The sequence below is a fragment of the Gopherus evgoodei genome, chromosome 6 (assembly GCF_007399415.2).
Source record: "Gopherus evgoodei ecotype Sinaloan lineage chromosome 6, rGopEvg1_v1.p, whole genome shotgun sequence".
NCBI classification, from domain to species: domain Eukaryota; kingdom Metazoa; phylum Chordata; order Testudines; family Testudinidae; genus Gopherus; species Gopherus evgoodei.
In genome coordinates, this window is record NC_044327.1 from 84,652,096 (window position 1) to 84,665,865 (window position 13,770).

The following is a 13,770-nucleotide window of genomic DNA, read 5'->3' on the forward strand; positions in this document are numbered from 1 at the left end:
ACACTTTTTAAAAAAATAATGCATTAATTAAATTTGTGACTGAACTCCTTGGGTGAGAATTGTATCTCTCCTGTTCAGTTTTACCTGCATTCTGCCATATATTTCATGTTACAGCAGTCTTGGATGATGACCCAGCACATGTTGTTCGTTTTAAGAACACTTTCACAGCAGATTTGACAAAATGCAAAGAAGGTACCAATGTGAGATTTTTTTTTAAATAGCCACAGCACTCGGCCCAAGGTTTAAGAATCTGAAGTGCCATCCAAAATCTGAGAGGAACGAGGTGTGGAGCATGCTTTCAGAAGTCTTGAAAGAGCAACACTCTGATGTGGAAACTACAGAACCTGAACTACTAAAAAAGAAAATCAACTTTCTGCTGGTGGCATCTGATTTCAGATGAGATTGTTATCGAACAGAACCCGTCATCAGCATGGACGCATGTCCCCTGGAATGGTAGTTGAAGCATGAAGGGGCATATGAATCTTTAGCACATCTGGTATATAAATATCTTGTGACGCTGGCTACAACAGTGCCATGCAAATACCTGTTCTCACTTTCAGGTGACATTGTAAACAAGAAGTGGGCAGCATTATCTCCTGCAAATTGTAGCCATACTTGTTTGTCTGAGCAATTTGCTGACGTAGGACTGAAGTAGGACTTCTAGGCGCGAAAGTTTTACCTTGTTTTATTTTTGAATGCAGTTTTTTTGTACATAATTCTACATTTGCAAGTTCAACTTTCATGATAAAGCAATTGTGCTACAATACCTGTATTAGGTGAATTGAAAAATACAATTTCTTTTGTTTTTTACAGTACAAATAATTGTAATAAAAAATTAATATAAAGTGAGCACTGTGCAGTTTGTATTCTGTTATAATTGAAATCGATATATTTGAAAATGTAGAAAACATACAAAAATATTTAAATGTATTCTATTATTAACAGTGCGATTAATCACTATTAATTTTTTTAATCACTTGACAGCTCTACTAATAACCAAAACTTCTTGAATTACCAATGGAATGTGTGCAGTCATCGAATTAAAACTTGCTTTGGAGGCTTTGCTCATGCAGCTGCACTAGGCACCTATACTGGCTGTCAGAGAGACCAGCAAGAGTTGGTATGAAAGCATTTATGTCAGGAATTTGAATCCTTGGGGCAGGCGTACTGTAGTGAATGCAGAATTTCAAAGTTCAGTGCTACAGGGGGAAGAACAGAAAGATAAAATAGGGATAGCTCTCTAAGGAATAAACAAAAGTGCTGAAAGATCACATAAAATAAATTTTACAACCGTTTAGCTGCTTTTTAACTTTTTATATCTAACAGCAGCTTACATATTATGGAGTCACTGGTCATGACTCCACAGTTAATGTTGATTCAGAAATTTAAAACCTCCATTTGAATAAATAAAATGGAAAAAACCCAAACACAGAAAGTAAACTTTAAACAATAATTTAATTTTTCCTGGTTGTCTGATGAAAATTGGTTTGATACAGAAAGAATAGTAAGTAGCAAAATTGCCAATTTTTATAGTTTTGGGAAGGTTGTTTCACCACCTTTTGGTCATTTTTTGCAAAAAAAAAATTAAAGCACTCTGAGATCTGTGACTTGCACCACATGCTGCTCTTCATGTGCTGATAAATACAGTATCCGTTATATCTAGGTGATGTTTGTAACATGATTTTAACATTTTTTCTTCATAATGGGAAAGAAACATGCCACGCTTAACCCGCCATATTTGGCCTTACACAGCTACTTAGGGTAAAATTCTGACTGCGGGAGTTGGGGGCAAACATTTAACAGCAACCTCAGCAATGTTAAGGCAGAATAACCTCCTAAATGTATTAAGTGTGTGACAGTTAGATGTGCCGATTTGTTGATAGAAAAGCATTTTAGCCATTGTTAAGGTTTTGCACCAATGTTTGAGTTTGATTAGGTTGGAGTCATATTGTTTTTCAGTACCTGCATGGATGTGGAAATGAAAGGCTTATAGAGTGTTGGAGTGTGTTATCAATATTGCTGTAGGTTATATGAGAGTGGCAAGGAATGCAGGAGACTTTTTCCTTAACTTGCTTTTTGATTCTAAATTGGTGGGAGTGTGTCCTCATTCAACCTTAACTGTCACTGAATGATGTTTCTGTGCATTTATTTTCATAGAAGAATGTGTTCTGATATAAACAAGCTTTAAAAAAATCTTTGTATTAAACAGATGTTAATGTAGTTGAGATTTAACATGCACAGAAGATGACAAATTGAGTTATGATTCTCATAGCAAGGGTAACTTGATCCCTTTGCTCAAATGTAGTATTTTGTGCTATGCTATATAGTGTTAACTTACATGACTTGATAGAATATATGGTATGTGATAGATGACTGCATTAGATTTGATGTGATTATCCAAACTTTGAGCCTCCTGGCATTTGTACATATACAATCTCAACAGTCATACTACATTGACAGGTTTTTTGCATTTAAGTTTTTGGTTAAAAATGAAAAAGGAAGAACCATGATTCCTATAATAAATGTTTTATGCATGAAACTCACAACTCCTCCCCACCCCCAACACATATGTAAATTGGAGCCTAGTGGTTGGGGTGGATATAATTCATACCCCCAACTTCTCTGCACCCCTCCATAGTCACTGATGCAGCCTTCAAGCTGAGTAGCAGTTGCTGTACTTCTGTCCCACGTGGGGGTATTTCTGGTATCGGGATCCATGTAAGCAGAGCTCCAGTAACCCCTCCCCGGCCTGCCCACCAGCATATTTTGAGCCACCTCAGAGCCCTTCTGCACAGTAGATATGGAGGCTACTCGCCTCACCCAAGAGGGATACAACAGGTCTTCTGTGATGTAGCACCTGACAGTGACCTTTCTCCAACAAGTGGAATTTTACCCCATCTGCATTTGTTTCAGTCAAAGAGTCAAACCCACTGAGTACAGAGTGCATTTATTTGAAAGGTCATACATGTATTTTGAATCACTGACATGAATGTGTTTTTCTGGAAATGTGTAGCTATTCCAGCGATCAGCAACCTTTGGCATGTGGCTCGCCAGGGTAAGCACCCCGGTGGGCCAGGCTGCTTTGTTTACCTGCCACGTCTGCAGGTTCGGCCGATTGCAGCTCCCGCAGTTCGATGCTCCAGGCCAATGGGGGCAGCAGGAAGCCGCGGCCCGCACATCCCTTGGCCCACGCCACTTTCTGCAGCCCCCATTGGCCTGGAACGGCGAACTGCAGCCAGTGGGAGCCGCGATCGGCCGAACCTGCAGAAGTGGCAGGTAAACAAATCAGCCCGGCCCACCAGGTTGCTTACTCTGGCAAGCCACATGCCAAAGTTGCCAATCCCTGAGCTATCCACATATAGGCATACTCGTGCCAGTTGCTGTCTGGCAATCAGTGCATAATTAATTCAGAAAGGAAAGTAACGTACTGCACTCAAGCATCATACTGTTACATTTTGTTACTTCTTTATTTCTCAACCAGCTATTTTCACACATGAGAAATCAGTGTTCCTTAATAATAATACACACTTGCGCCATTTAACTTTTAAAACAAAACCTTTTTTGTTACCCAAGTGAAAAAACACAATAGAACTATTGTCTTAAAGCATGAAAAACACCCTTAACGTATTTAAATAACTTAAAAAAAAAAACTAACAAGATTTTTAAAGCTTTCTGAAAAAAACATGCAACTTTGGGCCAAAAGTAAAGCTATGCAAAACACCTGTATCAAATGTCCACTGATAAAGTGGTTTAGTAGCTCATAACTTTGAGCTACTTTGAAGTTATTAAGCACACTGGTAGCACAAACTAAAGACTATAGTGAGCTATTATAATTATAGGACCCAGTCTTGTCCCAACTGAAGTCAATTGGAGTTAACCTATTAGCAGAGACCCCCTAGCTACATACTGTAGCAGGTGAAATGCCAGAACTGGTAGGTTCTCTAGAGCATGAGCTCTTGAAAGGCCGCCTCCAGGCTTATTGCAGAATGCCTACATTGAGGCCTGGTCCATACTACACAGTTAAATCGATTTAAACAGTGTTAAATCGATTTAACGCTGTACCTGTCTACACTACAAGGCCCTTTAAATCAATTTTAAGGGCTCTTAAAATTGATTTCTGTACTCCTCCCAACGAGAGGAGTAACCCTAAAATCGATATTATTATATCGATTTAGGGTTAGTGTGGACGGAAATCGAAGTTATTGGTCTCATTCTTTTACTGTAGCTACCCAGAGTGCACCGCTCCGGAAATCGATGGTAGCCTAGGACCATGGACGCACACCACCGAATTAATGTGCCCTAGTGTGGATGCATAAAATCGATTTTATAATATCGGTTTTATAAAACCCGTTTTAGTAATTTCGATTTTATGCTGTAGTGTAGACGTAGCCTGAGAGAAGGGAAGTAGGTGTTTCCCAGGATGAAGATGGCAAACTGTTCCTTTGAAGGTTTAAGTTCATTAGTTTCACACCTCCGCACTAACATGAAAAGGTTGTTTCGTGGCAAAACCATGCTGAATCAAACTGCAGGGTTCACTTTATTCAACCATACATTACCTTGCTCTAGCTGGAGGGAAGCAGAAGAAATTTCAGCCCAAAGACTAGCTTTTGAAAAAGTTAGAAGCACCTGACAGTAGGGGTTTAGGCCATGTCTACACTAGAGACCTTACAGCATCACAGCTCTCTCATCGACATAGTTAAACCGCCTCCAAAGAGTGACAGTAGCTATGTTGGCAGGAGAGCATCTCCCACCAGCATAGTGCTGTCCACACTGGCTCTTCTGCCAGTGTAACTGATGTCACATCGCTGAGCGACATATGTTATACCGACAAAAGTGCTAGTGTAGACATAGCCTTAGAGAGAAAGTATCTTCTTTGTTCTAAGAGAGACAAGATAGGTAAGGTAATATGTTTTATTGTGCCAACTTCTGTTGGTGAGAGAGACAAGCTTTTGAGCTACATAGAGCTCTTCTCCAGGTCTCGGAAAAGTACTCAGATTGTCATAGCTGAATACAAGATGGAACAGATTGTTTACCCTAAGTAGTTAATACATATGTCAAGGGACCACTCAAGGTGAAGTCGCCCATTAACACCCCTAAAGTCATAGGGGGAAAAGGAAGGGAGGGGACAAAGGCAGCTGGTGTAGGGGGGCTGTTTGTGGATTATAGATTGTGATAATAAGCACCAAGGATCTTACAGTCAGGATGGTGTCTGTCTGTTATATTCAGCAGCAGGTATAGTACGTGCATCATATCCACTGGTGAAGTGGTTTAGCAGCGCATAACTGTGATCCTGGGGTAATTCCCAACCAACCACACACTAGTGGTGGAGACCCCAAATATAGGCCTTCATTTAGCAAGGTACTTAAGCATGTGAATGCTACTCATGCACTTAAAGTTATGCATAAGCTTAAGAACATTACTGGATCAGGGCAATAGTGATTTAATGAAGTCAAGTATAGTTTTTCCACTGACTTAAGTGGGAAAATGTTCCAGGCCTAACCTGAGAACAAGAACTACAGGTAAGTAATTTTCTTCATTTTATAGGCGGGAAACAGCTTTTTCCAGGTTACAAACATTCATTCAAATAGTGCAGAGCTGTGATGGCAAGATATATTCTGTGTCATTTTCAGAGATTCCAGTGAGTAGTGTAGGTGTTGTTTTGACAAACATTATGAAGCAAGGAAAGGAATTCAAATCTACAACATATTTACCCTTTATTTTAAAATCTTATTTACCAGAACTCTCCCAGTAATATGAGCATGAGTAATCAGCCTGGCACTCCCAGAGATGATGGTGAAATGGGTGGAAATTTCCTAAACCCTTTTCAGAGTGAGAGTGTAAGTATTTCTTTGACTATTTTGCTATATGACAGGTACTCAATCCCAGGCTCTTTTCAGGAAAAGCAGTTGTATCTTTAATACAATTTTTGTCTATATTTTTACAAGTCCCTAATGTTATAATATTGATCTACTGAACAAAAATTGTGCTAAATAATATCAAGGATTGAATTTAAACTTTAAAAGCCAGGAGGTAGAGAGTTACTTCAGAAATTCCATCCCTAACTTAAGTGGTCAGTACATAACAAAAGTGAGATGCACAGGAGTAACAATTATCCTAGAGTCAGGCATACCATATGCATATTCAGAAATGCATGGTGAGATGTGCATTTGTCAGTCAAAGTCTGAACAGCATAGTTGATCCTCATATTCTGTTAATCTTTCCAAAGTGGTCTCTCAGTTTGTGACTGCCCAATCTTTGACCCCTGATAGTATGTTTTCCAGAGCAGGAATGTCTTTCAGAACTGTATCTACACTGAAAGCACATAATTAGACCACTAAGAAATCTAGAAGACTTATTATTTCATAAAACATGACATGGTTTTAGGTCTAGAAAAACAAAGATGCCCTCTAGTGTTCATTCTGTGACAAATGAAACTCTTAAAATTCTTAAAAATGCTGAGTGGTAGAGGCTAAACAAAAATTATTTAAAATACTTTCCAAAGTAAGTAATGACCAAAATGTTCATGCCCAGGTGCCTGAAGTTAGATTTCTAAATCCCCATTTAAGCTCCTAAATAGAAGTGTCCTGTTTTTTCAGAAGTGCTGAGTGGCTTCAACACTTCTGTTCTTAGTGGCTGTGAAGTGAGTACAACTCTACTAATTTAGCCCAGTATCTATGAAGATTAAAAATACTTTCTCCTAGTTCATACCAAAGTCAATTGGCATGGCAAGTTTCATGAAAATCAGACTGAATTTTTGTTTTGCTTCTTCGGTAGACATTAACATAAGTATGAAGAACAAGCAATTTGTTTATATTTTAGCTACAGTATGTGTTTCTTTATGAAGAGGGCATCTCTGAATTATTTGAAATGGTAGGGAAAATGACTTTGTACAAAACATCTTCACAAAAAGAGTGATGTTTCAAAATTTGCAAAAGTGCAATAACCAAAATTCCCATCAAGTTTGATCCTGTATAGTCAAGATAGTGCTTTACTCGATGCAGACAGTCCAGACAATCTGAAAGCTCAGACAGAGGCCAGTTCACCAAACCAAACTCATTAAAAGAATGACATATACTATCAGTTATACGCCACAGAAAATTAAGTATCAAAGGGGTAGCCGTGTTAGTCTGGATCTGTAAAAGCAGCAAAGAGTCCTATGGCACCTTATAGACTTACAGATGTATTTCCAGTTTGCATGAAGAATGGCCACTGAAATTTGATGCAACTAGCCTCCTAAAATCTATACTGTAGTAGAATTTAAGATTAATCCAAAGGTCTGATTTCATGCCTGTGTGTCATCTCTCCCCTGCCTTCTCAGAGCCCATTCAGATGGGTACCTTGTCCACAAGTGCACCTTCTATCAGGCTGTGCAGTCCCCAAGATGTCTAACAGTGACCAGTGAAGGGAATGGTAGAGTACCCAAGGAAGTTCAGACAGCCAGGGCTGGCTCTAGGATTTTTGCCACCCCAAGCAAAAAATTTGCCGCCCCAAGCTTGGAGAGCGCAACTGCTGAAGCAAAAAAACGAACAAAAAAAACGGAGTGCTGCCCCCGGAATTGTACCGCCCCCCACACGTGCTTGCTTTGCTGGTCCTAGAACCAGCCCTGCAGACAGCATTAGCCAATAGGGTCCTCTGGAGCTTTAGCTGCAACTGAAAGCAGCCCTCCAATCTAGTTTTACTTATTCATTTAATAAGTTATGTTGTATTTTATATATAAATAAAGTTATATATACAATGAATGTAAAATGCATTACAAATTACACTGCAGTCCTGACACAAGCTACAGTACAACTATAGGATAAGATTAAAATCACCTTTGTGAGAAAGAGAATGCTGACCTGAAATTCAAGCTCAGTGTTGTTATGCTTCTGGAGGGATGTTAGTAACCTGTGAAATAATTGTTGTTAAAATGTGGATTCCTCTTTTTCAGTACTCCCCCAGCATGACAATGAGTGTGTGATCCATACCAAGTCTCCTCATGAAGACCGCAGTGAGTTGGCCCTCTTCAGAGAGCTACTACAGAAGAAAATTGCAAGTCCCAGTGTACAGTTTAACAAAAGGATCTCAGACACAACCAGACCCACCATCTTTTCCTACCATCTCCCCAGTTTTGTGAAGAAAGTGGGTCCAAACATGATTCAAACAACTGTAAAGAGTGGCATAACAGAACTGCCCAAGAGTGAACTGCAAACAATTATCTGTGTATGTATAAGTGCGGATAGATGTATATGTGTGTGGATATGTTATATTGACATACATACACACACATATACATATATAGACCTGCAGGACATTTGTAAATAGTATCACATGACATCTTAAGTAGAAATAAGAAATAGAGACTTTTATTCCATCTTTTTTTCATGTTTACATTTTAACTATTAAAATTTGCGTTCTCTTCCCCCCCCCCATTCCCCCCTCTGAACTGTTCTGTGCTGCATATATCACTGCTTTATAAGTTATTTTTTAAGGTGAACCCAAGTGGTCAATTGTTCTGATTTTGTATATGTCTGTCATCTTGGATAGGAATAGATTGCTCATAAGAGGGCTTTCATAAACTTGTATTTCATACCAGTTACCTTGTGAATCTCAGACTGTACTCTCTCAAGAAATAGAAGAAAGCTTATCTTAATTTTGTGGGGAAATTTAATAATTTGTCACCTGGCTTTGGTGGTGTTTGGCTTTATTTGTGGTTTTGTTTTATTTTGTTTTTGTGCTTAGTACCTTTAAAAATAGGATCACTGAAGGTTATTTTTCTTCCTCAAATGAGGCCTAATATCTGCAAAATCTACTTTAAATGGAAGTCTGAGTTTGATACAAGACTCTCAGTTTATCCAGAATATTTTAAAGTTGCTGTAAGTGAGCTCCAGTTGCTATAGAACCTAGCAATAATATGGTAGGGCTTCTTCAGTCCTTGGAAATAAGTTTTCCCTTTAGCCTGATCTTCCATGTGCATGGTGGCAAGTAGAAATACAATCCCTATTACTGAAACATCTTTTTTTAAACAAACTACCAGCTTGTCTCCCTTTTCTGTTGATTCTTGGCTGACTCCCAATTATCCATAGTCCTGATTATCAGAACATATTTAGTGTCTGCCAAGCGATTCAAATAATCAGGACTGTACTTGATTTGTTATTTTTCACCAGGAATACTAGAGCTGAACTCCTTAGAAACTTTCCAGTACAGAATCACATTAGTGAACCAAAATGACTGAGCATTTTGTGGGTACTTCCCATGCAAGGAGTGTTGGAAGGCTCATGCCCTTATACCAGAAACAGAACAGGAACAGAGGTCTGAGCCTTTTTATAAGGAAATCAATATTCTGTATTTCCAAACTTTGGACATAGTGGGAGAAAAAGGAGAGTGATTATATGGCTTCCTGCACCATCGAAGAAAAGGGGGGAGTCTTCTATCCCTTAATGTAAAGCTCTAAAATCTAAGATTATATTACATTGAAAATGAAAGGTTGTACCTGCGTGGTATGAAAAAAGGTGATGTTCAGTACCTGAGGCACAAAGTGTCCGAATTAAATTCATTCTGCAGATACCAAGCAATGTTCACCCCTCAAAATTCACACCTCAGTGGAACATCCCCAAAATATGGTGCTCACCTACAGATTTGTGAGGAGAATTTTGCCCTTAAATTGTGATAAAAGGTTGCATGTTATGGGGTCAGTGTGCAGGTAGACGCACATCACTGCATGTTTCAGGAGTAGATCAAATTCCCAGTGAGCATATAAATGAATAAAATTAAAATGTCTTTTACCCCACTGTTGGAACCACATAAAGATTAATCTCTTCTTAGGCACCAGGCTGTTACTTGAAATTGTATTCAAATTTTAAAAATTTTATGAGAAGTTTACCTTTAGTTAAAAATAATAATAATAATGATCATTTGTAACCTTAAATTAGATAAAAGTATTGATATGATTCTGTTTACTTTACTCTCGGTTATTATTGAGTTTGAGTTCATTTATTCATCTTTTGAAAACAAATAGTTTTTTGCTGTCTCTCAAACAGACCCTTGGAGCACTAATCAATTTCACTTACAAAAATTTTCAAAATTAGACTCCAATCCTGCAACACACATGTATTTAACTTGACTATTGTGAGTAGTCTCATTGATATCAGTAGGACTACTCACAGTGGTCAAGTTAAATGTGCTCACAACCTTAGAATTTACCAGATAAATGAAATAACACCTTTTGTTTATACATTTTCTGTTTCTCTTTTAGTTTTACATTACCAGGAACTGTTTAGTTTATGGATTCCTTCCTGGGCGAATATATCTGACCATTAAATAAAAATGATGCACACCAGAATATAAAATAGAAATCATATCCCTTAAAATAGAACTGTCAAAAATGTACTGAATTTTCAGGACTATAATTTTAAAGGTAAAATCACTGTCAAAATATTTTCTCCTAGTTTACCCAGAATTATATGATATGCTTCTGGCAATATAGCATTTTTTCCTGTGATTTTATCCCAATTTTATCCAACTTGTAGCACAACCTCTCAACTTCTTGTGTCCTCGCCTCCTTTTCCTGATCCTGCATCACTAAAGTCAGTTGGAATTTTGTCATTGACATAAAAGGGATCAGGATCAGTCCCTACAGTACTTAGGTTGGAATTATAGACCCTAGTCCTGCAAAGAATTAAACATGTGCATATCTTTTCACACCTTAGTAATCACACAGACTCCAGTGAGACCACTCAACTATGTAAAGTTGCACATGTGCTTAAATCTTTGAACAATCAGGGCTGTACATAATTAGAGATGGAAAAAGACCCATTTGATCATCCGATGCATCTCCTGAGTTGTTATGACAAACTTCATCACACATAAGTAATGATCTCTGCTACTCTTACCTTCCTTTTTTAGAGAATGATCCTGCAAAAGTTTACATACATAAGTAAAGTTACTCACATACATGTTGGCAGGATCAGGTGCTTATGTCATACATACACACAGTCTGCAGCTAAGCCACAGGGAATAATAGTTGTATTTGCTAAATATGCAACATACACAAAGGACGCCTTTAGCTTTCAAATTTGTATCGGTTTTTTTGTTTGTTAAATTACTTTTGCTTACAAAACTCTTTTATAAGTTTGCAATATAGAGACCAAAATTGAGATTGAAGAAAATTTTATTTCCAAGCACTGATTTTTTTCCTCCCACTGGTGTTTCTCTTGCACTAGATGTTGATGTGTACTGTAACTGCTGTTTGTTTTTATGCTTATTCACCAGCATTGTCAGATGCAAATTGTCTGGATCTGGAAGTAATGCTAATTTAAGGGCAACAGGTCAGCTTTCGCACTAGGTTTTAAGATAGTGGTTTTTTTATGTTTTTTTAAAATATGGAGAACAGTAAGGCCTGATTTGCCAAACATTTCTTGGTCGTATTGAAGTGAGTAGGAGTTTTGCTTCTGATTTCAATGGAAGCAGGATTTCACTGTCTATGTAAACATGTGCAAAGGAATCTTCATGTCCATATTTTATTTCCACACAAAGGTTTTGTGGAGACAATAACTCCCCTTTTATATTCACTAAAAAAGGAGTGGGTGAAAGAGCTTATGAATCACAAGAAAAGTAGGCTGCCTGAAATGTACGTGAAAAAGTACCTTAATATTTTTATATATAGATAGGGCACTTATATTATTTTGCTAGTAAATTTGCATGTGAAGAACTGAAGTTGAGCTCTCTGTTGCTCCTCAATTTATTTTAAAATGAATTTAGAGTTCATGAAAGGTGCTGGATTTGAAAGCCCTTGAGACTAGTCTTTTGTGCACCCCATACTGTCCCAGTAATGTGCCTCAAACTTGATCTGGAGGGCTTATCATTTAAAAGAGAGAGAGTAGTTCTGTCTCCAGTTCATGAAGTCATTAGCCTCTCTGTTGAGTGCCACAGTTGCCAATTTTTATTTGGAAGCCTACTCATTAGAAATTGGACCACCAGCTTATTAGACAATCAACTATAGTCATAACTTTCAGTCACTGACCTGCTCCAGTTGTGAAGTAGTGACCCAGAGGTGAAAAGCACCATTTCCCGTGAACCTGAGACATCCATCCTCCTATGAGCTTTGTATTTTAAAGGGAAGTATTTTAGTTTAATTAATTATTTTGAGTAGATCAAACTAGCAGAGGTGATTAAAAACTTTTTTCTGTGTGAATCATCGAAGTATGGGGTTGTAAGGGATCTCGAGAGGGAAGACTAAGTATACCTAGACCATCTGTGGCAGGTGTTTGTTAAACTTCTTCTTAAAAACCTCCAATGACAGGGATTCCACAACAACGCTTAATAACCTATTGCAGTAATTAACTATCCTTCTAATTTGAAAGATTTTCCTAATATATAACCTTATCTCCCTTGCTGCAACTTTTAGTGGACACAGAGAACAATTATTCACCATCCTCTTTATAACAGCCCTTAACAAATTTGAAGACTGTTATCAGGTCCCCCCCAGGTCATCTTTTCTCAAGACTAAACATGCACAGTTTTTTAAACCTTTCCTTATAGGTCAGGTTTTCTAAACCTTTGATCGTTTGTGTTGCTTTCCTGTGAGCTCTCTCCAGTTTGTCCATATCTTTCTTGAAGGTGGTGCCCAAAACTGGACACCATACCCATGAGGGTGGAATCTTTGCGTCAGAAGGATAACGAATTCCTACAATGGCTAAAACACATTTGGATTTTCCCCTGTCCCATGATTAGCAAATGAAATACTGTATGTAGAGAGGGTTTGGAATTAGATGGGTAATTTAATGAGGGACCAGCTGTTACAATATTCAGAGTTGTATATTTTAATTTTTCCCCTTGATATAATCACTTTTCAGCTGATAAATATTGCACTGATATCTATTTCCTGGATCATTTAATTATTTGTTAAGTATTTTAGCTCTGTTCCTAGCCAACTCTAGTATTTTTTGTTGTTAAATATGAGCTAAATTCTGCAAGATTTGGTCCTATACATTGAAAGTTGGAGAGCACAACAAATTTAGAGATTAGTGATGCAAAAATAAAATTGCCAGCAGAAGTAAATTGCAAGTGATGATATAACACCTGATAGCACCTGTTCCAATCCCATTTGGATTTGTTTGGGTGGCTTTGAGGGTGGGAATCATGTTGAAGCACATAGCTTGCAAATAAAAACTGTTAAACTCCCTTCCATACAAGTGACAGCTCATTTCTCTTCAAACAAACTGATGTTTGCGGCAGTTTAATATTAGCAAATGATCACATTAAGGATCTATCTCAATATGTCATGGTGCAAAAAACAGATATAAAAAATTCAGTCCGGCCCTGAAATGTAAATGAGTTATGCTTAAATACGTTGTGTATGTAACTTCCTATGTTTCTCCAGACGTTATTGGTCTGGTGGTGCAAGCCCTTACTCATGCAAGTTGTCCCATTGAAGTCTTGATGCAACTGCTCATGTGAGAAGCAGGTTTGCAGGATTCCACCCCCAATTGCAAGAAATACATGGTTTTATTTGGCTTGTAATCTTATTTAGCCATATACATAGATACAGCAAAATGTAAAGGGCAGGTTGAAATCAACAAAATTATGTTGGTTTTGAAGGGGAAGAGTCCAATGAGCCCTTCATAGGTACAAATCATTGCTTTGACTGCACACATTACCGGTAGTTCAATTTACAAATATTATCATATTTGCAACTTGTTACAGTAATACATTTAGAATTAATAATTGGACCTTCCACTCAAAAAAAGTACTAAAACTCTGATCCTGCAGACACATGAAGTCAATGGGATG

At 37.9% G+C, this 13,770-nt stretch overlaps 1 protein-coding gene across 3 annotated transcripts in view; it reads left to right on the forward strand.

Moving 5' to 3' along the window:
* The window catches only part of SSBP2 (single stranded DNA binding protein 2), a 249,215-nt gene extending 238,080 nt beyond the window's left edge, over nucleotides 1-11,135 (forward strand). For all 3 annotated transcript variants that reach the window (XM_030568061.1, XM_030568062.1, XM_030568063.1), the window contains 2 exons: nucleotides 5,739-5,837; nucleotides 7,931-11,135. In XM_030568061.1, the coding sequence (XP_030423921.1) occupies nucleotides 5,739-5,837; nucleotides 7,931-7,960 (129 nt within the window). In that variant the 3' untranslated portion in view covers nucleotides 7,961-11,135. The remainder of the gene's footprint in view (nucleotides 1-5,738; nucleotides 5,838-7,930) is intronic.
* The last annotated feature ends 2,635 nt before the right edge of the window (nucleotides 11,136-13,770 follow it).